We start from the raw sequence: 20749 nt of genomic DNA on the forward strand, positions 1-20749 counted from the left end.
AATCCACCATCATATGGAGTTTACTTCAAATACTATTAAAATTTTCATTACACAGTAATTTTAGAAAATTCTGGTACAAGTTTTTTAAAACATTGGAAAAGATATAAATAAAACATGTAACAAGAGTTTAATAAAATATAATCACACTAATAAGTCTCCCTACTCTAACAAATGTTTGAAAACAAAGCCAGAACGATTAATAAAAATTCCATAATAAAATAGATAATTTCATCAATAATTTACCAAACAAAGCACACAAATAGTGCTCTCTAAATTCTATTGATCCCTAAACGAAGTATGCAGTTTGCTTTACTTGTTAGCTAAAAATAACCATTATTAAACTAATTATTTAAATTAAAATTTACTTTTTATAGAGCAAACAAAATATTAAATCTATTAAAATTTGAAACAAGCTTATAAAATAAATTACTCTTTGCCAGATTAATTTTAAATTTTGATATAACAAGGTTAAGTTCCAACTTTAATAAGTTCCATTAAGAAAGATAATTTACAGGAATTGAAATCTGTTAAAGAATTGAAAAAATAAAGGCCTAAAGAGAACTGTTACTACTGACAATTTAAATTTTGTAAAAAAGTATAAAAATATATTTAATATACATGTCATTATTAGACATCTATAAATTCATATATATAATATATATATAAGCATTTACCATACACACATCTATGTTAAAGAATTTTCTTCATTCATCTTTCTCTAATGTTTTTAGTTTTGAGTGCTTTTTCTGTTGTTTATTGGATTTTTAATGCATTTAAGAGTAAACTATAGAATAAATAAGATCCAAAGTTGTCTAACGTTACCTTGTAATAGTAAAATATGAACAGTTTAAGTGTTATAATCCAGAACATTTATGGTTCTGTATAAATACTCTTAAACAATGCTCATAAATTCTGTAAAATTAAATAATATATAAATGCCTAATAGTTTATATCAGAATAACAGTTAGCAATAAACATCAGTATTAAGCTGAAAAAAGTCAACATGTTGAATTATTTCAATGCATTTTAAGAATGACCAGATATTTGTAAGGTTGTTCAGCATTTATTACTGTTTTTTAGATATGACAAATTTAAAAATATTTTTCATTCTACTAACATTATTACTTTTAAAAGGATATGACAATCTAACATTGGTAAAATAAAAACTGCCATTGTGTTGAATAATTATCACCATATTTGGTTCACCTGATTCTTGCATGACTATATTTAAAAGCTTCTTACCATATTCTCTTCTACTTTGATCTTCTGTTTTTGTCATGTATCAAGTTTGTCTTATGGAACCAGTATCTGATATCATATCATCATGTGACTAAAGTTTATCTTCAAGCAGCTAATGATATCCTAATCCTAATAATTCCCTCACAAAGAACTATATATTATGATCTACTTCTATATTTACATGTTTATTGAAAAGCATTTTAAGTTTTCTGCATTTTGTTTCACTGATTATAAGTGTTGAATATAGTGAACAACTAAATTTACTAAAATATAAAAGGTTTCAACACCTGAAACCTGGTGATAAACATGGTATTAATTGGTGCCATTATACACTAGTTTTTGGAGCTGAGAGTTTGATTTGGATGCTATGTGGTAATAAGCTGTAGATATACAGGTGGTTTTAGTTTCTTTTTTAATGTATGACATTGTAACATTTGTATACTAGTAAAAGATAGTAGCATTTATATTGAAACAGTTTGTGTAATCTTTTTTGTGAAGAGTTGGTAATGGAATAAAAGAATGACTTTCATATCTCATTACATACATATAGGTGGTTTAAGGAATTAAGTTAGCATTATTTCTTCCTTCAAATGCAGGTGTTTATTAGCACATAATCAATATGAGCATCATTAACAACCTTTTACATAACACACATACACATACTTACAAATATTTTGGGAATTGCACCAATTCGAATCTGGTTTGCCAACTAGAAACAAATAAAAGTGAAATGTGTATATCTAAACATAGCCAAAGTCGTATATAAACAATTCATGGTAAGAATCTATCATGCTGCAAAAGTGATTCACAATTCATAGAACATATTTGTTGAACTTTTTTTTAAAGGAACAATATTCTATATGTGTCAAAATTCATGGAATATATTCCCTTTCAGTGTCAGTGAGGAAAACAATTCTCTACATGTAACCATTTGTTATTGTTTTTAATTTGCTAAACACGCAGAAGAATTTCATCATTAATTTCAGTTTTAATGGACCAGGGCCAGATTTCGAAAAAAAACAATGAAAAAACATTAAATGTAAAATATATGTCTGTCTGTTATCTGGATTCGATCTTTGAGGACATGGGAGAGTCAAGTGCTTTTGACCTTTTCCTTCCTACAAAATATTCAACATGTGAAAAATAAATCGAAGCTTACCGCTCTCCTACCAGGGAGCATGGTGGCAATTAATTCCTGCCGTACTGTTACAAAGATTCAAACATTGGCCAGCTATTTCAATTCGTGATATTGCTTTCGTGGGATTTTAGAACAAAATTGGAAGTGTAGCTACTATTACAATAAAACAGAAATATTTGTTTAGATTTGTTTCTGTATAGAAAGTGCCTCAAAACAAATGTTATATACACTAATTAGAGTAGTATATATATTTTTGGGCACAAAAACATGCACAACAATATGTATGTTTTAGGCGACCTAAAGATTGCTGATGACACACACAGAAAATCTTGACTCTGATGCTGCGAAAAGGACAAATCCTTGACCCGAGCTATCGGTAACACTGATTTTGACTTTGCTGCTGTAATACGACGCTGTTACAGGCTTCATTGGCCTAAACTTGCAGTAGTTTTTGTCTAAACACAGTCTGTAGGAACTGAGAAAAGTTACCATAGCAGACAGAGATCGGCTGTGATACTTGTCAGATTAGACACATTCCTGAATGTACGTCACAGTTTACAGAAACGTCAGTAACCATTGTGAGATCCCTCAAGGCAGATTGGTTGTTAGTAAAATTGCGATCACTTTTACATTTTAAAAGAACTATACGCTACTCTTAATACACGTTTATGCTGAACTTTGTGATTTTGTAGTCAACTTCGTGTATGGTTTTTGTGAAACCTCTATTAGAAACCTAAGGTCATAGGTGCCTACAGAAATGTTTTTCAGGTTTGGGGTAAAAAGTACGTATGGCATCATCTTTTACGGTTTAAGTCAACACACAAAAACGTGTTTTGTGTGCTTGGAAGTGAAACACAAATGTACAGTTTTACTGATAATTACTAAAAATATTTAGTTGCAATAACTACGATGTTAACTTTACATAATAACACGCGCAATTTTGTGAACCGTTGCCCCTTCCTGCAGGCACCCAAGTACAAGTTTGTTTTTTCCAGGACCTTATACTAACTATTATGATTAAGCATTATATTATCAGGTCACACTGTGCCCAAACCAAATTTTACGAACACACATATATGTGTGATAGTATCTGTGAGCATCCGCAGAACTTATTCCAGCTGGATGCAAGCCCCCACCCTTGAACTCGGTAGCCATTGCTGAGTGCAGGTCTTACCTAGAAGTTTGAATGCGATACTTTAATTGATTATGGCTTATTTACATGCACCTAATTTCGTCATTTGTATTTGAGCAATATTATTTTGTAATATATATTTCAAATACATTTTCTTCTGAAACTCCGAGGGAGTATGTTTTATAGCAAAGCCACATCGGGCTATCTGCTGAGTCTACCCAGGGGAATCGAAACCCTGATTTTAGCGTTGTAAATCCGTAAACTTATCACTGTACCGGCTGGGGACCCGAGGGAGGGAGTAAATGTCCTATTCTACGGACACTCGTGATTGGATTCACATAGAGCACAAATCCGAGACAACAGAATACGTGTAACAATCGTCATACCTGAACGCCTATACAGATGTTCATGATGAACGTATATACTCAGGAAATCTAACGGACATACAAGTAAATTCTGTTGCATCAGAAAAAGGAACAAGTGTTGTTTTTTTGTAATTTAATCGATTTTGAGTGCACAAGGAGAAAATATATTTATATACTTATATGTACATGCATTTGTATACTTAAATGTGAAGTTATTAAGCAGGCGGTAGCACTGCTCATGTAGGGGTGGCTGGATTGTTCATCGAAATGAAGTGTCTCCTCAATAGGTCATTAAAACCTTACAATACTATAGTGTTTCCTTTTATAAAAATAGCTATGTAATGACTGAGTCACAAGTTCTGATAATATTTGTAAATATTATAATAGAAAGTTCCAACTTCTTTTTCCTCTGTTTCTTTTTTATTACATGATAATTGAAAAACCCAAACAATGGTGTCAGTCAATTTCACTGAGGTCACATAGTTTCAAACTGACCATCTGCTTTTGTAACTATTTTTAATGACTAGTAGTAATTAAAAACTCATAATTCTAGTGTAAACGGTGTTATCAACAACCTCCTTGAAGTTAGCTTTCTTACATACATTCGTTTTTCCACCAAAAGCTTGAGTACAGGGTGAAACAAGAATTGCCAGCCAATAATATACAAATAAACACTTTTCAAGAAGGAAAGTAAATGTAGGGATGGCTAATATTAATACTTCAAACCAATGCAAACAAGATAATAGGGATGGCACTATCATAATAGTACAGGCATGAACTGATATGTTCACAGATAAACACAGTTGAGTTTAATTTATCCTATTCTTGTGTGTCAACACTGTGTGCCTGTGTTATTACCATATAAGGATGATGTAAATTATATATCTACTATTTTGGTTGTATTGCTTTTGATTGGATGATGTTAGCCATCTCTACATTTACATCCTTTCTTAAAGTTTTTTTCTGTACTTGTCTTTCTATAAGAGTATGTTTTTCTTATAGCAAAGCCACATCGGGCTATCTGCTGAGTCCACCGAGGGGAATCGAACTCCTGATTTTAGAATTGTAAATCCGTAGACTTACCGCTGTACTACCGCTGGACTTTTCTATAAAAAGTTACTGAAACTCATTTTAGGTTACAAGAATGTTGCATCATTCCATGAAAGAGAGTAATGTTAGATGCTGAAGTAAGTAAAATAGTTTAAAGAAAAAAGTATGCATTTGTAAAACGTGAAGTTGGGCTGACATATTCCTTGAATATCTTACAGAGGGTAAAGTATTTCGTATGTATATAACGGTAGAGTATCCGCAAAAATATTTTTGAACATCCGTAACAAATGATGCACGTGTCACTTTTATGCATTATATAGGTTACAGTGCTTTCAACTGTATTCTGTTCACTGGTTACTAAAATGGTGTTCTTAGTGCTAACACTGAATACATTGTGAACGTCTAATATGAATTTAACGTTAATATGTGTGTCTATGTACGTATGTAGAAATAATTTACCTTATAATTTTACCGAAGTTTCTGAAAAAAACAAATTGGAGTGATAATCTTCACTAGTGAGTAGGTCAACCAGCCTCCATGTGAACAAACTCAACTAATTAGTGTTGTTATCTTTAAAACCTTGCACGTGTTTACAGAGGATATTATGCGAATATAGATACGACCAAGTACTATGTAAGAAGCTTAGGAGCATAGTCGAAGATTTGAAATCACGTATATTTATGAGTAACGAATAATAGGCAAGCGAAGTCAATTTATTTCCAAATATCTTCGCTATCAAGACATTCTTTCTCATTTCACATATATTTCACTTGTAAGTCGATGAATGTTGTGTAAATTATCATTACTGGGATCTGAATATCGAACACTTCAGATGGGTACTACGTAAACGAAGCTATACGAAGGCTATCTGCGTTAGCCGTCCCTAATTTTGCAGTGTGAGACTAGAGGGAAGGGAACTAGTCATCACCCCCCCCCAACTATTGGGCTATTCTTTTACCAACGAATAGTGGGATTGACTGTAACTTATAACGCCCCCTCGGCTGAAAGGGCGAGCATGTTTGATGTGACAGGGATTCGAACCAACGATCCTTAGATTACGGAGTCGAGAACCTTAATCACCTGGCCATACTGGCTACACTTTAATTATTACAGCTGATAAGACTTTTCTCTTTTGTAACTATTGCCAGAATCTTTAGTGTACACAGCGTGGGATCACAATAGGGTATTATATATAAAATGAAGATTTCATTTCCACTGTCAAGCAGGTATATTTTGGTTGGTCAAATGAACATTACGTGTTCATCTCTTTTCTTTGTCAGGACTTTTAAAATATCTCTTTCTTCTTTTCTTTTTTGTGTTGTGTTTCTCTTTAATATACTTCACAAGTGCAGTTTTTAGATGGTTATAGTTTTATTACTGCTATATATTAGCACCTGTAGATATATCATTCTCCACAGCAGAAGCGTTGCTAAGCGCCGGCGTAAGGGGCCTGTGCCCTGATTCTATTTGACAGTTCTCCGAACTCCCAGTTGATGTTTCGTAAAATCAGATATTAATTCATGATTAGTAACATACTAAAACGTATAACCCACTTCACAGTAAACTGCCCACAAATGTACGCGGTTTTACACATCTATGCCTCTGTCTTGTTGGTGGTAGAAACATGCAGTTTTTGTTAAATTACAGTCAAACTCGTCCATTATCTAGTCAATAACACAAATTTATCCACTTATTCTCTGCTAAACGTTTGGAGGGGCACTGTTTGTATAAACCGCGATTAATATTATAACCGTATTATTGTAAACGTTATCTATTGCATATACCCACAACAAGGAACGGGAGTGTTTTAGTTTGAGTGAGCACTATGTAGGTGTTTAAAACCACGCACATTTGTAAACCCGCTTGTTTATTTTTTCTTGAAGTGCCCATGTTATTTTAGACTTCTTAACAAGAGTGTGGGTTATATATTATGTCACGTATTGTCGTTAAAAGCTCCGAGGATGGCTAGATTAACCACTGTCGTCGGAATGTGTGCTATACATTTGTACAATATATATATGTACTGTCGAGTTTGTCCTTGTGACTTCATGAAATTGTAGTGTGAAAACGAGGCCTTAACTGTTGGAACATGTGCATGTAATGTAATCGAACACTGATGTTTTATTGTTATTTCGGTAGAAATTAAATCATTGTTTTCTTTTCTGCTACGCGAATGGAAATTTAAATTACACTCACATCTTTGAAATTATATTCCCACATAATTATATATATTGTTGATACACCCCAGCAGTGATAAGCTCTTGCGTAATAAGGGAAATTAAAAGGTCCATGTGTTGTTTATGATGAAGATACTTCTCCATGTAATTGTACCTATTCAGTTGTGTTTGAATTTTGTGAGAATATGCTATTAAACATTTCTTGGCTTGAAATACCGTTTAAAGTTGGGTCATTTCAGCGTATATAATCAGATTTCACGTGCGTAACTAAAGGAAAGTCGTTCGTAAAACGACTTTAATTTGCACAAATAAACGTTTTGGATTTTTATTGAATAACAGAGAACAAAACAGCTCGAATCATGTCCAATTCTTGTCTAAAGTGCTTAAAGTCTTGTATAGTAATATAATTGTGTACTGTTATTTATAAACGTATTGTGAATAGTCTACAGACATGTTTTATTAGATTTTATAGTTATTAATTGTTTTGCGAGTCTTACAGTTGTTGTGTGTACTCGAAATAGATTGTTCTTTTCAGTTGAAAGAGTCTTGATGAACAGGAAAATAATATTGTGGGGATAAAGATGGTTTTTGTTAGATTATCCTGTTTCTATCATATTATTCTCAAGAGTATTCATTTCACCGTTTGCACAGGAACTTTACAACATACTTGGATATTGAATAATTCTTGAGCTGCACATATAATATTTTTTTTTATTTCTGTTTTTAAAATAGTTATCACATACCCATACTTTTATCATTGATAATTACTTCAATATACACATTCAAATTTACGATATAAAAGTCTTCATTTTTCAGTTAGGTTACTCTAACTTGCAAAAATAAAAAATGTGATACACTGTATAAGAGGTGCATGTAATATACATTTTCAGGGGCCAGAAGATAGAAACACCTACTTAAAGCTCTAACGATTCTTCTTCTTCAGACGTTAAATGGACCAAATCGTAAGCAGATTGGTTAATTTATTATTCCAGTAATCTATTAGACCGGTGATGTTTACTGTATAAACATGTATAAACTCTGTTTCACGTTAGCTGTGAAACGCCATTGGAAAAAGGAGTGACTTACCTGACTTTCAGTAACAGACTCTAGGAGCGCCACTCAGAACGGCTAGCGCAGACAGCCCTCGGGCAGCTTTGCGCGAAATACAAAAAACAAAAACAAAAAAATGTTTATTTCAAAATTGAAAGAGCTGTAAAACATGAAAAGTAGTTTTATGTTACGTGTTTACCAAATATGGAAGAGAATGCGCAAGATGATTAATTATAAGAAATAAAAATGCGTACAACAGACTCGCTATTAGAACATGCTCATGGTCTGTGTATGATGACTTGAGAGACGTATGAGTCATCGGTAACGTCACTATATTCTTCACTCCACGATCACATTTCATGAAATAACGGTTATAAGTTTTTTATGTGACTTCCGATCTATATCACGTTCAGTGTACTATGAGGAAGATTTTCACAGTATTATGTGGAACGTTCTCTCTACCTCGATCCTCCCTAGGCTAGTTCGTTCTGCAAAAAAACTCTCACTCTTGCTTGACTTGGATAATTAAACGTAATTCATACATTTTAAACTTGTAATATACGATATCTTTCACATTTAGAAGACGTTAAAAACTCAGAACACATTACCGCTTCAGTGTCAATGCTGTCAATTTAATATTTACTGTTTTGCGGAATTATATATGGTATCTATCTTATTACTATGCGTTATATAAGATGTGCTGAGAAATTAGATTCCATTCCTTGGGGAAATAATTTGACATAAAGTTCGATAGTCGTGTTCACTCATAATGACATCATCATTGACTGTCTTACATATTGGGGAAAATGGGCAATTTCCCGGGGTCCCACACATGAAAAGGGCCATCAGTGCTATGCCTTTTAACCTACTTTTGTGTTTATTCATCATTATTGGGCCCCAGTTACTGAAATTTGCTCAGGACTTCAGAATGAATAAAACCTCTCCTGATCTTTGTATCAGTCTTCATACTCTAATAACTTCTGATGCTGTTCCTCTTGCAAAGATAAGAAGTTGTATAGTTTGGGTCACTAACGGGGCTCCTAGAGTCTGTTTTGAAAGTCAGGTAAGTCACACCTTTTTCTTCTTTAAAACCAACTGCCGTACAAATCGTAATATGTTTTATCAGTTAAACGTTTTTCGAACGCCTTAACCACCGAGATATTTTATATAACTAGTTAAAGCAGTGTTAAAATGCATAGTTTCACGCGTTCTAATTTATATATATTTGTATAGAAATAAATTGAACGCCAATTTTGCAGCGTACATAAAAACAGTTAAACGATTATGATTTGTACGATAGTTGTTTGAAAGAAAAAAAAAAGCTAAGCATGGCCAGGGGGTTAAGGCACTCGATTCGTAATCTGAAGGTCGCAAGTTCGATTCCCCATCACACCAATCATTCTCGCCCTTTCAGCCGTGGGGGCGTTATAAAGTGACGGTCAATCCCGCTATTCTTCGGTAAAAGAGTAGCCCAAGAGCTGGCGGTGGGTGGTGATGACTAGCTGCCTTCCATTTAGACTTACACTGGTAAATATTAGGGACGGCTAGTGCAGAAAGCCCTCGTGTAGCTTTGCGCGAAACTCAAACCAAACCAAAACCGACCCCTTGTTTGAGATGCAGAATGTTAATAACACCGATCCTCCATTATGCTTCATTTTAGACGTGGTTTTACTCTCTGTCGTTGTGTGATAATTTGTTTATGATGTGATGTCCATCTTTTTGCTTTGGTCCCCTCTTTTCGGAAGTAGATTTCAAACAGCTACACATTCATTGAGGACGCCGTGTGCTAATGCGTAGTTTACTATTTTCAGTGTAGTACTCAATATTCTCCCTTGAATTACAACAGTGTCGTTAGAAAGATCTGTACTCATCCATTCACTATCTCACAAAGAACATACTCTGAGATATATAGCATCGCTTTTGGAGATTTTTGGTTCTTTAGATACTGAAACAGTCTTCCCCGATTTTTCACATGAAGTATCCTTGACCAATCAAGTATTTGATTTCTATTCATTAATTAAGCAGTAGTACTTAAGCCATGATTATATTATATTAATACTGGACATAGAATGACTGATTTATAGGCTTTATACCTATGTAACATATTCTGGTTTGCTAGATGACAATAAGTCGCCAATTGACACGTGATTATACCCTGGTCCAGTTTATTTTAATACAGCTGTGGGTGGCATTACCGAAGTTTTTGTACTCGTTTTTTTTTCTTCACCGTTTTTGTTATTATTGCTGTGTATATATATGCATGCATGTATGTATGTATGTATACGTATTCTTTAAGATTGAGAACATGCGGTATTCCAGCAAAGTAGTGTTCCCTTAAAATGATGGGATTTATATTTAGTAAGTGAAGCGTAAGTAGGTTTAACTCGAACACAACTAAATAAAACCAAAGCAACGTGTTTTAGAAGTAAATAATAATAATAATTAAATTATGACACGTACACGGTATAACAAGACAAAAACGTTTTAAAAGCGAAACTAATAGTTTTGTAATTTGGTAACTGGTCGGTTGATTTAGTGCTTTATGGCACAAAGCAGCTAGGCTATCTGTAACTATTGCTGTATATATGAATACAATATTCACATGAAAAATATAAACTTGCTTTTAAACATGCTTAATCCTAAGTCCACAAGAACTTTCTAGAATATGCGTAAGTGTAGACTTTCCTGATTTTCACTTTAAGGTTACTTACTACGTCCACTGTAACAACAATACGTAAGTTTTCATCGGTAAGATGCAGGCCAGCTCTAGAATCTTATTTCCTGTGGTGAGATATCTCTCCCATTAAAACCCTCTTAGTGTAATCTTGGAAAGTGGCATGCACATTACACAGATTCAATAACATAACAAAATTCATTCAAGCTATCCAATATGATTTTATTTTCCAGCTATACTTACCAGAGCCAGAAAATTAGTCTTACATGTTGAACTATCAGATACCTTCCTGTTTGTGTAGACATCTGTCTATGCATGACATAGTAAATATATTAACACGAACAGTCACTATCACTTGCTTTACCCTCCTTTGTTGTCACTATTGAGAATGATCAAGTGTTTTTCAAAGGTTGTATTGCTCCATTCTTCACCATATGCTCTATGTCAACGTTGACAACATCTCAAGGAAGCTTTCGCTGTCATTGTTTTAGTAGAAGGCACATATTATGTGTGTCTGTATAATGTTCAATAAATGTTATTCTATCTAGCTAATCATGTGGACTTGAAACATATTTATAAATATCAATAACAAGCTACTGAATTCTCGTCATTGTTGAGTTCAAATGGGTTGTATTATCTACAGTCAGTAGCTCAGAGATTCTGGTGACCATGTACTTTCGATTAATCATGGTGTAGCTAATGTTTCACTATTCATAATTTCAGTTTTAATCATCTACGCATCTTTCACTGTGCTAAAAACCAATCTAACTGAAAATGAATATCAAATAAACACGCTGGCACTCACAATTGTAACTGAGCTATTTCTCAGTCATCGTGTTTGCCTCCAGTGCTTGGTAGCATCCAGTGTTGGCTTTTCTAAACTTAACATCTGGGCTGTGACTATGTTTTTCCCAGTGGCAATATCATGAACTCTTTCAAGGTTCTTTGCAGCTAGGACTTTTCTGAACTTGTTGTAGGTCATCTGACCAGGAACATATTCAACCAGCTATCTCCTCCTCTTCGCAAATGCTTTGTCATCTCGGAGACAATCCTTCTATCTCAGCAGATTTCAAACTTAGGATATATAAGAATACTAAGGAGCATTAAACATGTAAAATAAGAACCTGAAAATAATTTCTTGGCTATGAAAGTAAAATTGAGTTAATAACTTATTATTTGGTATTCCAAATGTTTGGCCAACCTTTAAGTAAATTATGTATCCCAATAACAAGAGGTTCTGCATTTGCCAAGTGAAGTGTTAATATGTTTAATTTCACTATAAATAATAGATTAGGATAAGATGTTTCGGAAATAGAAACAATATTTTACAAATATAGTACAATATAAAACAACAAGAAAACTATTAAAATTTGTTTTCTTTGAAGGTTAGCTGTTTGTGTTAGATACTGCAATGTTATGATAGTTGATCTTTACAAGACGGAGGAATAGTAGAATCTGAGAAAGAATTTAGCTTCCATTTGTATTCAATCCCAACCTCATCACAACTTTGCAGAATAAAACGTCATCCACGTTACCAGGCAAGTCCTATTTACCGAAAAGGGAAGCCAAAATTTTTAACTTTCGTATCCACGTATTTTGCCAGAAGATCAAACATACTACTCAGACCCGCTTTGTAAGCTATTCACAAAGCAAGCCATGCACCAGGATAAACAAATTTCATATTTACATCTTTTGAACGTGGAAAACAATCGTAAGGACAAGTGTGATATAGATGCAAGATTGGTATAATTAAGAATATGTACATTCTGTTCGTCTGGAACTTGTAATTACATACTGAAAAGTGCTTGCAATTGAAAAAAATTATATGAATAAGGGTATGTTCATATCCAAGTAAAGAGAAATTTATACACCACAACAACCCATTTGTTTCTTTGAATGCAGTAATTTTTATCATAAAATGAAGTACAGAGAGTTTAAAAGGGGGTCAATACAATGGGAGATGGAAGGGGAAAAGGCGAATTTCAAGTGATAAACCAGCTTCGCGAAAATTCAAGTGAGCGACATAACTTTGTGATTCAATTATAATTCTTACCATTTTGTTGTAACTTTAAAGACGATAAACCATAATAACAGTCACACACTAAAACCTATTTGTAAAAACTCCGTCAAAAAACCTGAAAAACACGTCAAAAGTCTAAAAAATGTTTCTAGTTCACGAAATAAATATGTATTACGTAAGTTAACATTTTCTGATATGAGGTAGAAACATTTGGTTTGAATTTCGCGCAAAGCTACACAAGGGCTATCTGTGCTAGCCGTCTCTAATTTAGCAGTGTAAGTCTAGAGGGAAGGCAGCTAGTCATCACCACCCACCGCCGACTCTTGGGCTACTCGTTTACCATCAAATAGTAGGATTGAGCGTAATTTTATAATGCCCCACGGCTAAAATGGTGAGCATGTTTGGTGTGACGGGGATTCGAACCCGAGTGCCTTAACCATCTGGCCATGTCGGATCGTAGAAACATTTACAAAAGTTTGTTTGTACAGTACACACATTTAGAAAACAAAAGTAATTACAATACATCACGATTTGGTAGTCGTTTCTAATCATTAAACATTGATAGGATTGGTAAATGGGACTGTATACATAAACGATTACAAAAGGCGAACTTCAGTGAAACATTATTAGCAAAACGTTCATTGTAACATTTTCGCTTCTTATAGATTAGTAAACATCATTTAGCCTCTTCAAGTTTCCCTGGATAAAATTAGGTGGAATATAATAATGGAAATTTTTATGTTACCATCAGATGAAGAATTTATGTGTGTTTTTGAATTTCGCACAAAGCTACTCGAGGGCTATCTGTGCTAGCCGTCCCTAATTTAGCAGTGTAAATAAGCAGCTATTCTTCACCACCCACCGTCAACTCTTGGGCTACTCTTTTACCAACGAATAGTGGGATGGAGTGTCATTTTATAATGCCCCAAGGCTGAAAGGACGAACAAGTTTGGTGCGACCGGGATTTGAACCCGCGACTCTCAGATCACGAGTCGAACGCCATAACACACCTTGCCATGCCGGGCCTAAATGAGAACTGAAGAATGTAATAAATACACAATCAGAGAACCATGCATGATAATAGGTTGTAACTTCAGATTAATAAGGGCGTAACTTTCAGAAAGTCATATCCAAAATTACCTATGATGTCATGCAAATACTATCTGTTGTGAAAAAAAATATTGAAGTAGTATGCAATATGTCCAGTTATCTGACAGTGTTAAGCCTCGTTTTCTTTTGTGTGTGTACTTCTACTTATCCAGCAGCTCTTAAATATTTTGTCTCATAATAAAATATAGCTGTTGTATCGTAACCTTCTACTTACCATTTGTGGGCATTCACGTAACATGGTTAAACTTGTCTGACTATAAAAACCAGACTCCCTCCTGGTCATGTGACACATTGACCTAGTATTCAATACTATCTCGCTACATTAATCGTATAAGTAGAAAAAGCGTTCAAAACACTCGTTATACAAGTTTGGTTAGTAAACACAAAGGTGCCAGCAGAGGGCGTATCCACGACTTTTACTCCATTGTTATCTCACTGATTATTAAATATTTCATATAGAGATAAGCTGCTTAACCGAGTGTATCTATATTCTCAAAGTTATTTAAATATTAAGATTGTGGTTTATACAGAAGATATATTGTAAAATTATTTCTACTGACAGTAAATTGTGTAATCAAGCTTTTATATGAATACTGAATCATTTGACTGTTATACCAAATATAGACATACTTATGTTACTTTACATATTTTTTTATATTCATACACACTAACAGTTAATTGCAAAATCTGTAGCAGTGTTTTGATGTCACTATTCTCTGAGAACCTGGCCAGACGTGGCCTAGTAATTAACGTTTCAAGCTATGGATCGAAAGATCTAGGACTTGAGACATGTCCGTATAACGCTGATGGCGCGTTATAAACGTTACAGTTAATTCCATTGTTCACTTTCAAGAAATGGAGAAAGATCTTTGGGTTTTAGCTGGATATCTTACTTCTGGTCATTAACTTAGTATTATTGTTTCAGCTGGGTGTTTTCCTTTTGGCCATTAATTTAGTATTATTGATTTTATCTGGCTGTCTTACTTCTCGTCATTAACTTAGTATTATTGTTTTAGCGGGATATCTTCCTTTTGGTCATTAACTTAGTATTATTGATTTTATCTGGCTGTCTTACTTCTGGCCATTGACTTGGTATTATTGTTTTAGCTGGGTGTTTTCCTTTTGGTCATTAATTTAGTATTATTGATTTTAGCTGTCTGTCTTACTTCTCGTTATTAACTTAGTATTATTGTTGGCACGGCATGGCCAAGCGTGTTAAGGCGTGCGACTCGTAATCTGAGGGTCGCGGGTTCGCATTCCGGTCGCGCCAAACATGCTCGCCCTTCCAGCCGTGGGGGCGTTATAATGATACGGTTAATCCCACTATTTGTTGGTAAAAGAGTAGCCCAAGAGTTGGCGGTGGGTGGTGATGACTGGCTGCCTTCCCTCTACTCTTACACTGCTAAATGAGGGACGGCTAGCACAGATAGCCCTCGAGTAGCTTTGTGCGAAATTCCAAAAAACAAACAAACAAAACGTATTATTGTTTTAGCTGGATATCTTCCTTTTGGTCATTAACTTGGTATTATGGAATTTAGCTGGCTGTCTTACTTCTGGTCATTAATTTGGTATTATTTTTTTAGCTGTATATCTTTTTTTTGGTCATTAACTTAGTATTATTGTTTTAGTTGGGTGTCTTACTTCTGGTCACTAACTTAGTATTATTGTTTTAGCGGGACATCTTCCTTTTGGTCATTAACTTAGTATTATTTATTTTAGCTGGCTGTCTTACTTCTGGTCATTAACTTAGTATTATTGATTTTAGCTGGCTGTCTTACTTCTGGTCGTTAACTTGGTATTTGTTTTAGCGAGATGTCTTTCTTCTGTTCATTAACTCAGTATTAAAGATAGCTATATCTGAAATTAGGAGTCTTGATCATTTAGTTAAAGTCCCAGTCCTTTACAGAAACTGCAGCGCTATACTATTATCAAGTTGAAGGAAAGATAGCCACGTGGCCAAGGAGCTTGACTCACAATCTGAGGGTTGCGGGTTCAAATCCCTGTCCCATCACCCTTTCAACTGTGTAAACCTTATGTTTTGGTTAATTCCTGGTTCGTTGGTAAAAGTGCAGCTTAAGAGTTGGCGGTGGGTGGTGATAACTTGCTACCCTTCCTCTATGTCTTTGCTCAAAATTTAAACTAAACCAAACCAAGAAAACTATTCCAAAAGTTAGGAGTTAACAGAAGTATTTTTGTTAAATCGTGAACTATAGAACTGTACATATATATGTATATATACTTATTTATCTTTAACATTTGCGATATCTTTTTTGGTAGAAATAAACTTCAATGTGTTGCTACACGTGAGAAAATAGTTTAAATTAACGTTCTGTTTGCACAATCTGATTTGAATATTACACACATTTTGTTCAATGAAAGACCTGGTTTTTCAGACTATTCTACCTTTAAAAAGTACTAAAATTCTTATATATTTTCATTTAGGTTTCCTTCACGTGGTTGAAAGTTATGTTTAATGTTAAAGTTTTGTTGGTTATCATGGCCGATGTTTCTGCTGCACTTTCTTTACATTGGGATTTTTACAAATTAGTCTTAAGTTTCATTTAACTTTATACTACCATAGCCTCTTAGAAAAAAATATAAGTTTTCTGTATTTACTACTATTATGGATATTTTATATCAGAGAAAACCGTATCTATACTATGGAAAGTATTAGTTTAATTTCGTAATTATTGTTTGAACACAGTACAGTAATTAATTCATTTCTGAAAACAGTATTTACTTGCAACGAAATATGCTTGGCGTAGACATTTTACCACTACATGGTACCAAACACTACATCTTACTAGTCCGCTTTTATACAAGTCTGCTGTTCATATCTGTCATCAAGAAAAGTGGTATATATCTTATGTGCCACTTATTACCAACGTACGATAACTATTCGAAACAGTTTATTTCCTGTTCACGTATATGTACATTTATGGGTCAACCAATAGACGTGGAGGTACTTTACGTAGACAAAAAGAATCATAATTGGTCGTGACAAATAGCACCTATTATGACCAAAGAGTTTTATTCATTATCAAGTAAGTATTGTATGTTTTACTTTTTTAAAGGAGATTATTGAATATTATGATAATAGTAGAGTAAACGTTAGGTAATGCCAGCAGCAGTTTACTTGTTCACCTGAGATTAAATACAAATTACTTCAGTGTAAAACTCTATTCTCTATAAATATTAAATTGATTACATAATTATCAAGGCACATGCTAACCTGTCGTACAGCTAAAATAACCTGCAGGGCATTGTGTGTGTGCTATCAACAGGGTGATATTTTAGCAATTTTTCACTTTCTACAGCTCTAACTGTAATAAGCCAAACTATCACATATTTTTAACGAATATAATTTATTGGACCCTTCTTTCACGCATTAAATTTCAAGGCAATCCATTAAAAATGCACAAGATATAAAATATCCACGTTGAATTTCCTTCGCACAGAAAGTGCGGAAATATTATTTGATAGAAAAACACACTTAACTTTTTAGATTTTTTTTTTCAAATTTGGTACAATAATAGATCATTAGAAATATAAGTCACTCATGCAAAATTATTGAACAAAAAAAAACACTCAGTTGTGACCAAAATGTTTACGCATGCCCACGCAAATTCTCTTAAGCTACGGGTCTGATATTTTTACTACAGCTTTATTTAAGAATAAATGTGACCGTATTTAGTTTTGTTGTTGTTGTTATTTGGACTGAAAACGGCTAATTAATAGCAGGGAAACTACAGAAAAAAAGAACGTGCTTATTATACACAAGTATTGATTAGGCCTGTGAGTGGTTGTTATTTACTGCCAACTTTTAAGCACAAATTTGCTAAGTTTTATTAAATTCTCCTAATTGAAGAGTGTTTAGTTTCAAGTTATATTAGCTTAAGCAATTTGACTAATAAACATACTTCACACTGCCTTACCAAGTGCATGAGGGTGATGACGACATACTGTTAATCTGTTTCCATGGCACTACTATAATGGAAGTTATTAGCATTGTTTTAGATAAGAAATACTACCACCATATATTTTAAAGATTTAGGTTATTATATAAAATATAGGCCTGTTTAGAATATTAGGGTTGCGATCCCAAAACTAATGTTGGTTACTGTCAAGTGTCGCTTTTTTAGTAGCCATGGTTAGTAGCCTGGCATGACCAGGTGGTTAAGGCACTCGACTCGTAATCCAAGGGTTGCGGATTCGAATCCCCATCAAACCAAACATTCTCGCCATTTCAGCCGTGGGAGAATATAATACTATTTGTCGGTAAAAGAATAGCCCAAGAGTTGACGGTGGGTGGTGATGACTAGCTACCTTCCTTCTAGTCTTATACTGTTAAATTAGGGACGGCTAGCGCAGATAGTCCTTGTGTAGCTTTGTGCGAAATTCAAAACAAAACCAAAGCCATGGTTTATTGGTGTGTATTGACAAAAATCAAAAACTGACCCTCTGTCTTTTTCTTCGCTATTTCAACCTGAACTTCTGACCAAAACAATCAACTTTATAGAGAGCAAAGGCTAAGGATAAATGCTTAGTAATTTTATACATGAAACTGACATTGTCTAATGATGCTCTGTAGAATCAATGTAATTAGAAAATGATTTAATTTCTACCATTGTTCGTCAAGTACTGACCGTGGGAACGAGACTTTCTACGTCCTTTGTAGGTTACGAAGTAATCTGATCAATTTATGAAGCCTCATAGTTCTCGATGTTTGACAAGCAGGAATCTCGTATTCGTCCTAATCCTACGCAGGCAGATAGAATATCAACTTAAATAATGTATGAAATGCTCATTTTTTTTTAAACTTAATGCTCTGTTAGAACATTAACCATGTTTGTTTACTTGCTTTCTATTAATCTCGCAAATCTGATAAAAAATATAATTACGCATATACACACGTTGGTTTCAATTCTGAAGTTTAAGGGCAGAAATGGGATCTTATTAGATCCCGTAGGAATATCATATAAAAGGGAAAGCGAGTGTGTTTTTTTTTGTTATTTTTTTGTTTTGTAACTGCCTATCCATTCCACAACTTATCAGTGGTGAAATATGCAAAAGTAACATATCAACGCTGTGGAGTTTTGTAAATATATATCTTATTCACTGTGAATGTTTCTTCACTAAAATAAACACAGAATCACGGAGACAGTTCGATTTGTTTGAACAAATGAAACTGGAAACACCTTCATATAAAAGTTAATGATTATGTCGTAAACTAATGTTAATGTGTGGTACGAAATTTACGTAGATAAAAACTATGGCATTGTTGTTTTCTTTTTAATATAGCGATTTTGAGTGACTGGTGTTGGGGCCAAGAAGGCAAAAATCAACGATTTTTGTAAAATGACGAATCCCACATAGTACAGTAATTTAAAATAATTTTACAGTATACTCAGGAATATTGATAGCTGTCTGAACTAGTTTAGCGACGGTTGGTTCAAATGTTTACCTAAGTCCGTGAATCAGCATTTTACGCTCTGTTTTTTCTTCAGTCTCATTATTAAACATGAAAAGTTAGGCAATTACGAGTCTGTGTGAATGGTCCATACGGATTGATCCTCAAAGTTAGGTGATTCATAGAAGTACATTGTTAGAAGGATTGCAGTTGTTGATGAATTAGAATTCAACTTATTGGCTAAAATTATTTTGTTCCTTTAAGTCCTTTCCACCTTTAGCACCATCGTATTCTTGCTCTAGATACCCATAGATGTTTGTAGAAGTACTAGAACTACGTTTCACATACTCTTATCCTTTGCTGACAACGAGACGTGATTTATTTCATGTAATCTCGTTCGCGTCTACAATAAATTTGCCAGTAGACAACTTAGAAAGGTCGAAACCGTATTGATTCTATTTTTTATCTTCAAAATATTGTTTGTTCTTAAGCAATTACTTCAAAACTCTATACACTGAAATTTATGGCTAGTTTTATTTCAATATATTTCCGAAATCATAATTATTCTTATCCACAAATTGGTGAATGAAGTAAAAAAAAGTTTAGAAGTATCACAACTCGTATAAAAAGGGTGTGCACATAATTTAAAAGGCAATTTAAAATGCTGTGAAGTAATTACAAATGTGAAAGATTTTCAAAAATACGTTTTCACACTTTATATTATTTTGTAAAAACAATAATAATCACTAGCGATATGATCAATTCTGTAAAATAAGAACTTAAGAAATGAACTTCAAGGTTTAAAGCTGTCTGTATATGTATGTTTATGGGACATTTCTATTTGTAAATGATTACCAAAGTTCTTACTATCAAATTCCAAAAATGACAACTTTCATTCATTTTCTTCTTCAGGTTTAAACTTCAAATGAGGATTTTATTTAAATATCCTAAAAATACACTTCAATGTTCGTTTTTCTCCAAAAATAACAAGGGCATAATATTTAAGAAACTAACTTGTCAGATACCATAGATGTGTATATTTTTCCGTTGTCTTCATCCGTTATAGCATCTATGAGTCGTTTACATGGCAACGGCCCCCCAGTGGTACAGGGGTTTGTCTGCGGACTTTACTGATAGAAATCTAGTTTCGATACCTATAGTTGGCAGAGCATAGATAGCCCTTTGTGTAGCTTTGTGTTTAATAACAAGCAACAACAAGACGTGTCAACAAATGGATCATTTTACATGACTTTGCTTTGGAAATTGACTCCCGATGTTACTCAAACCTAGTTTCATAACAAAACCACCATTGGCTGGAATATTGCTTCTTGTTTCTTTTTTTTTAAGTGAGAAGCATGAATAGCTTGTCGTGCACTATTTCATC

General features: G+C 33.8%; 1 protein-coding gene across 2 annotated transcripts in view; it reads left to right on the forward strand.

Moving 5' to 3' along the window:
• Positions 1–20749, forward strand: part of LOC143229324 (actin-binding LIM protein 2-like) — a 67693-nt gene that overhangs the window by 757 nt on the left and 46187 nt on the right. The window contains exon 1 of one of the 2 annotated variants that reach the window (XM_076461506.1): positions 16957–16999. The exons of the other annotated variant lie outside the window; for it this stretch is intronic. Within the exon in view, the coding sequence (XP_076317621.1) occupies positions 16972–16999 (28 nt within the window). The 5' untranslated portion in view covers positions 16957–16971. Of the gene's footprint in view, positions 1–16956; positions 17000–20749 lie in introns of those variants that run through there. 2 annotated transcript variants of the gene reach the window in all.

Source organism: Tachypleus tridentatus, chromosome 10, assembly GCF_004210375.1.
Source record: "Tachypleus tridentatus isolate NWPU-2018 chromosome 10, ASM421037v1, whole genome shotgun sequence".
In the NCBI taxonomy this organism is placed as follows: domain Eukaryota; kingdom Metazoa; phylum Arthropoda; class Merostomata; order Xiphosura; family Limulidae; genus Tachypleus; species Tachypleus tridentatus.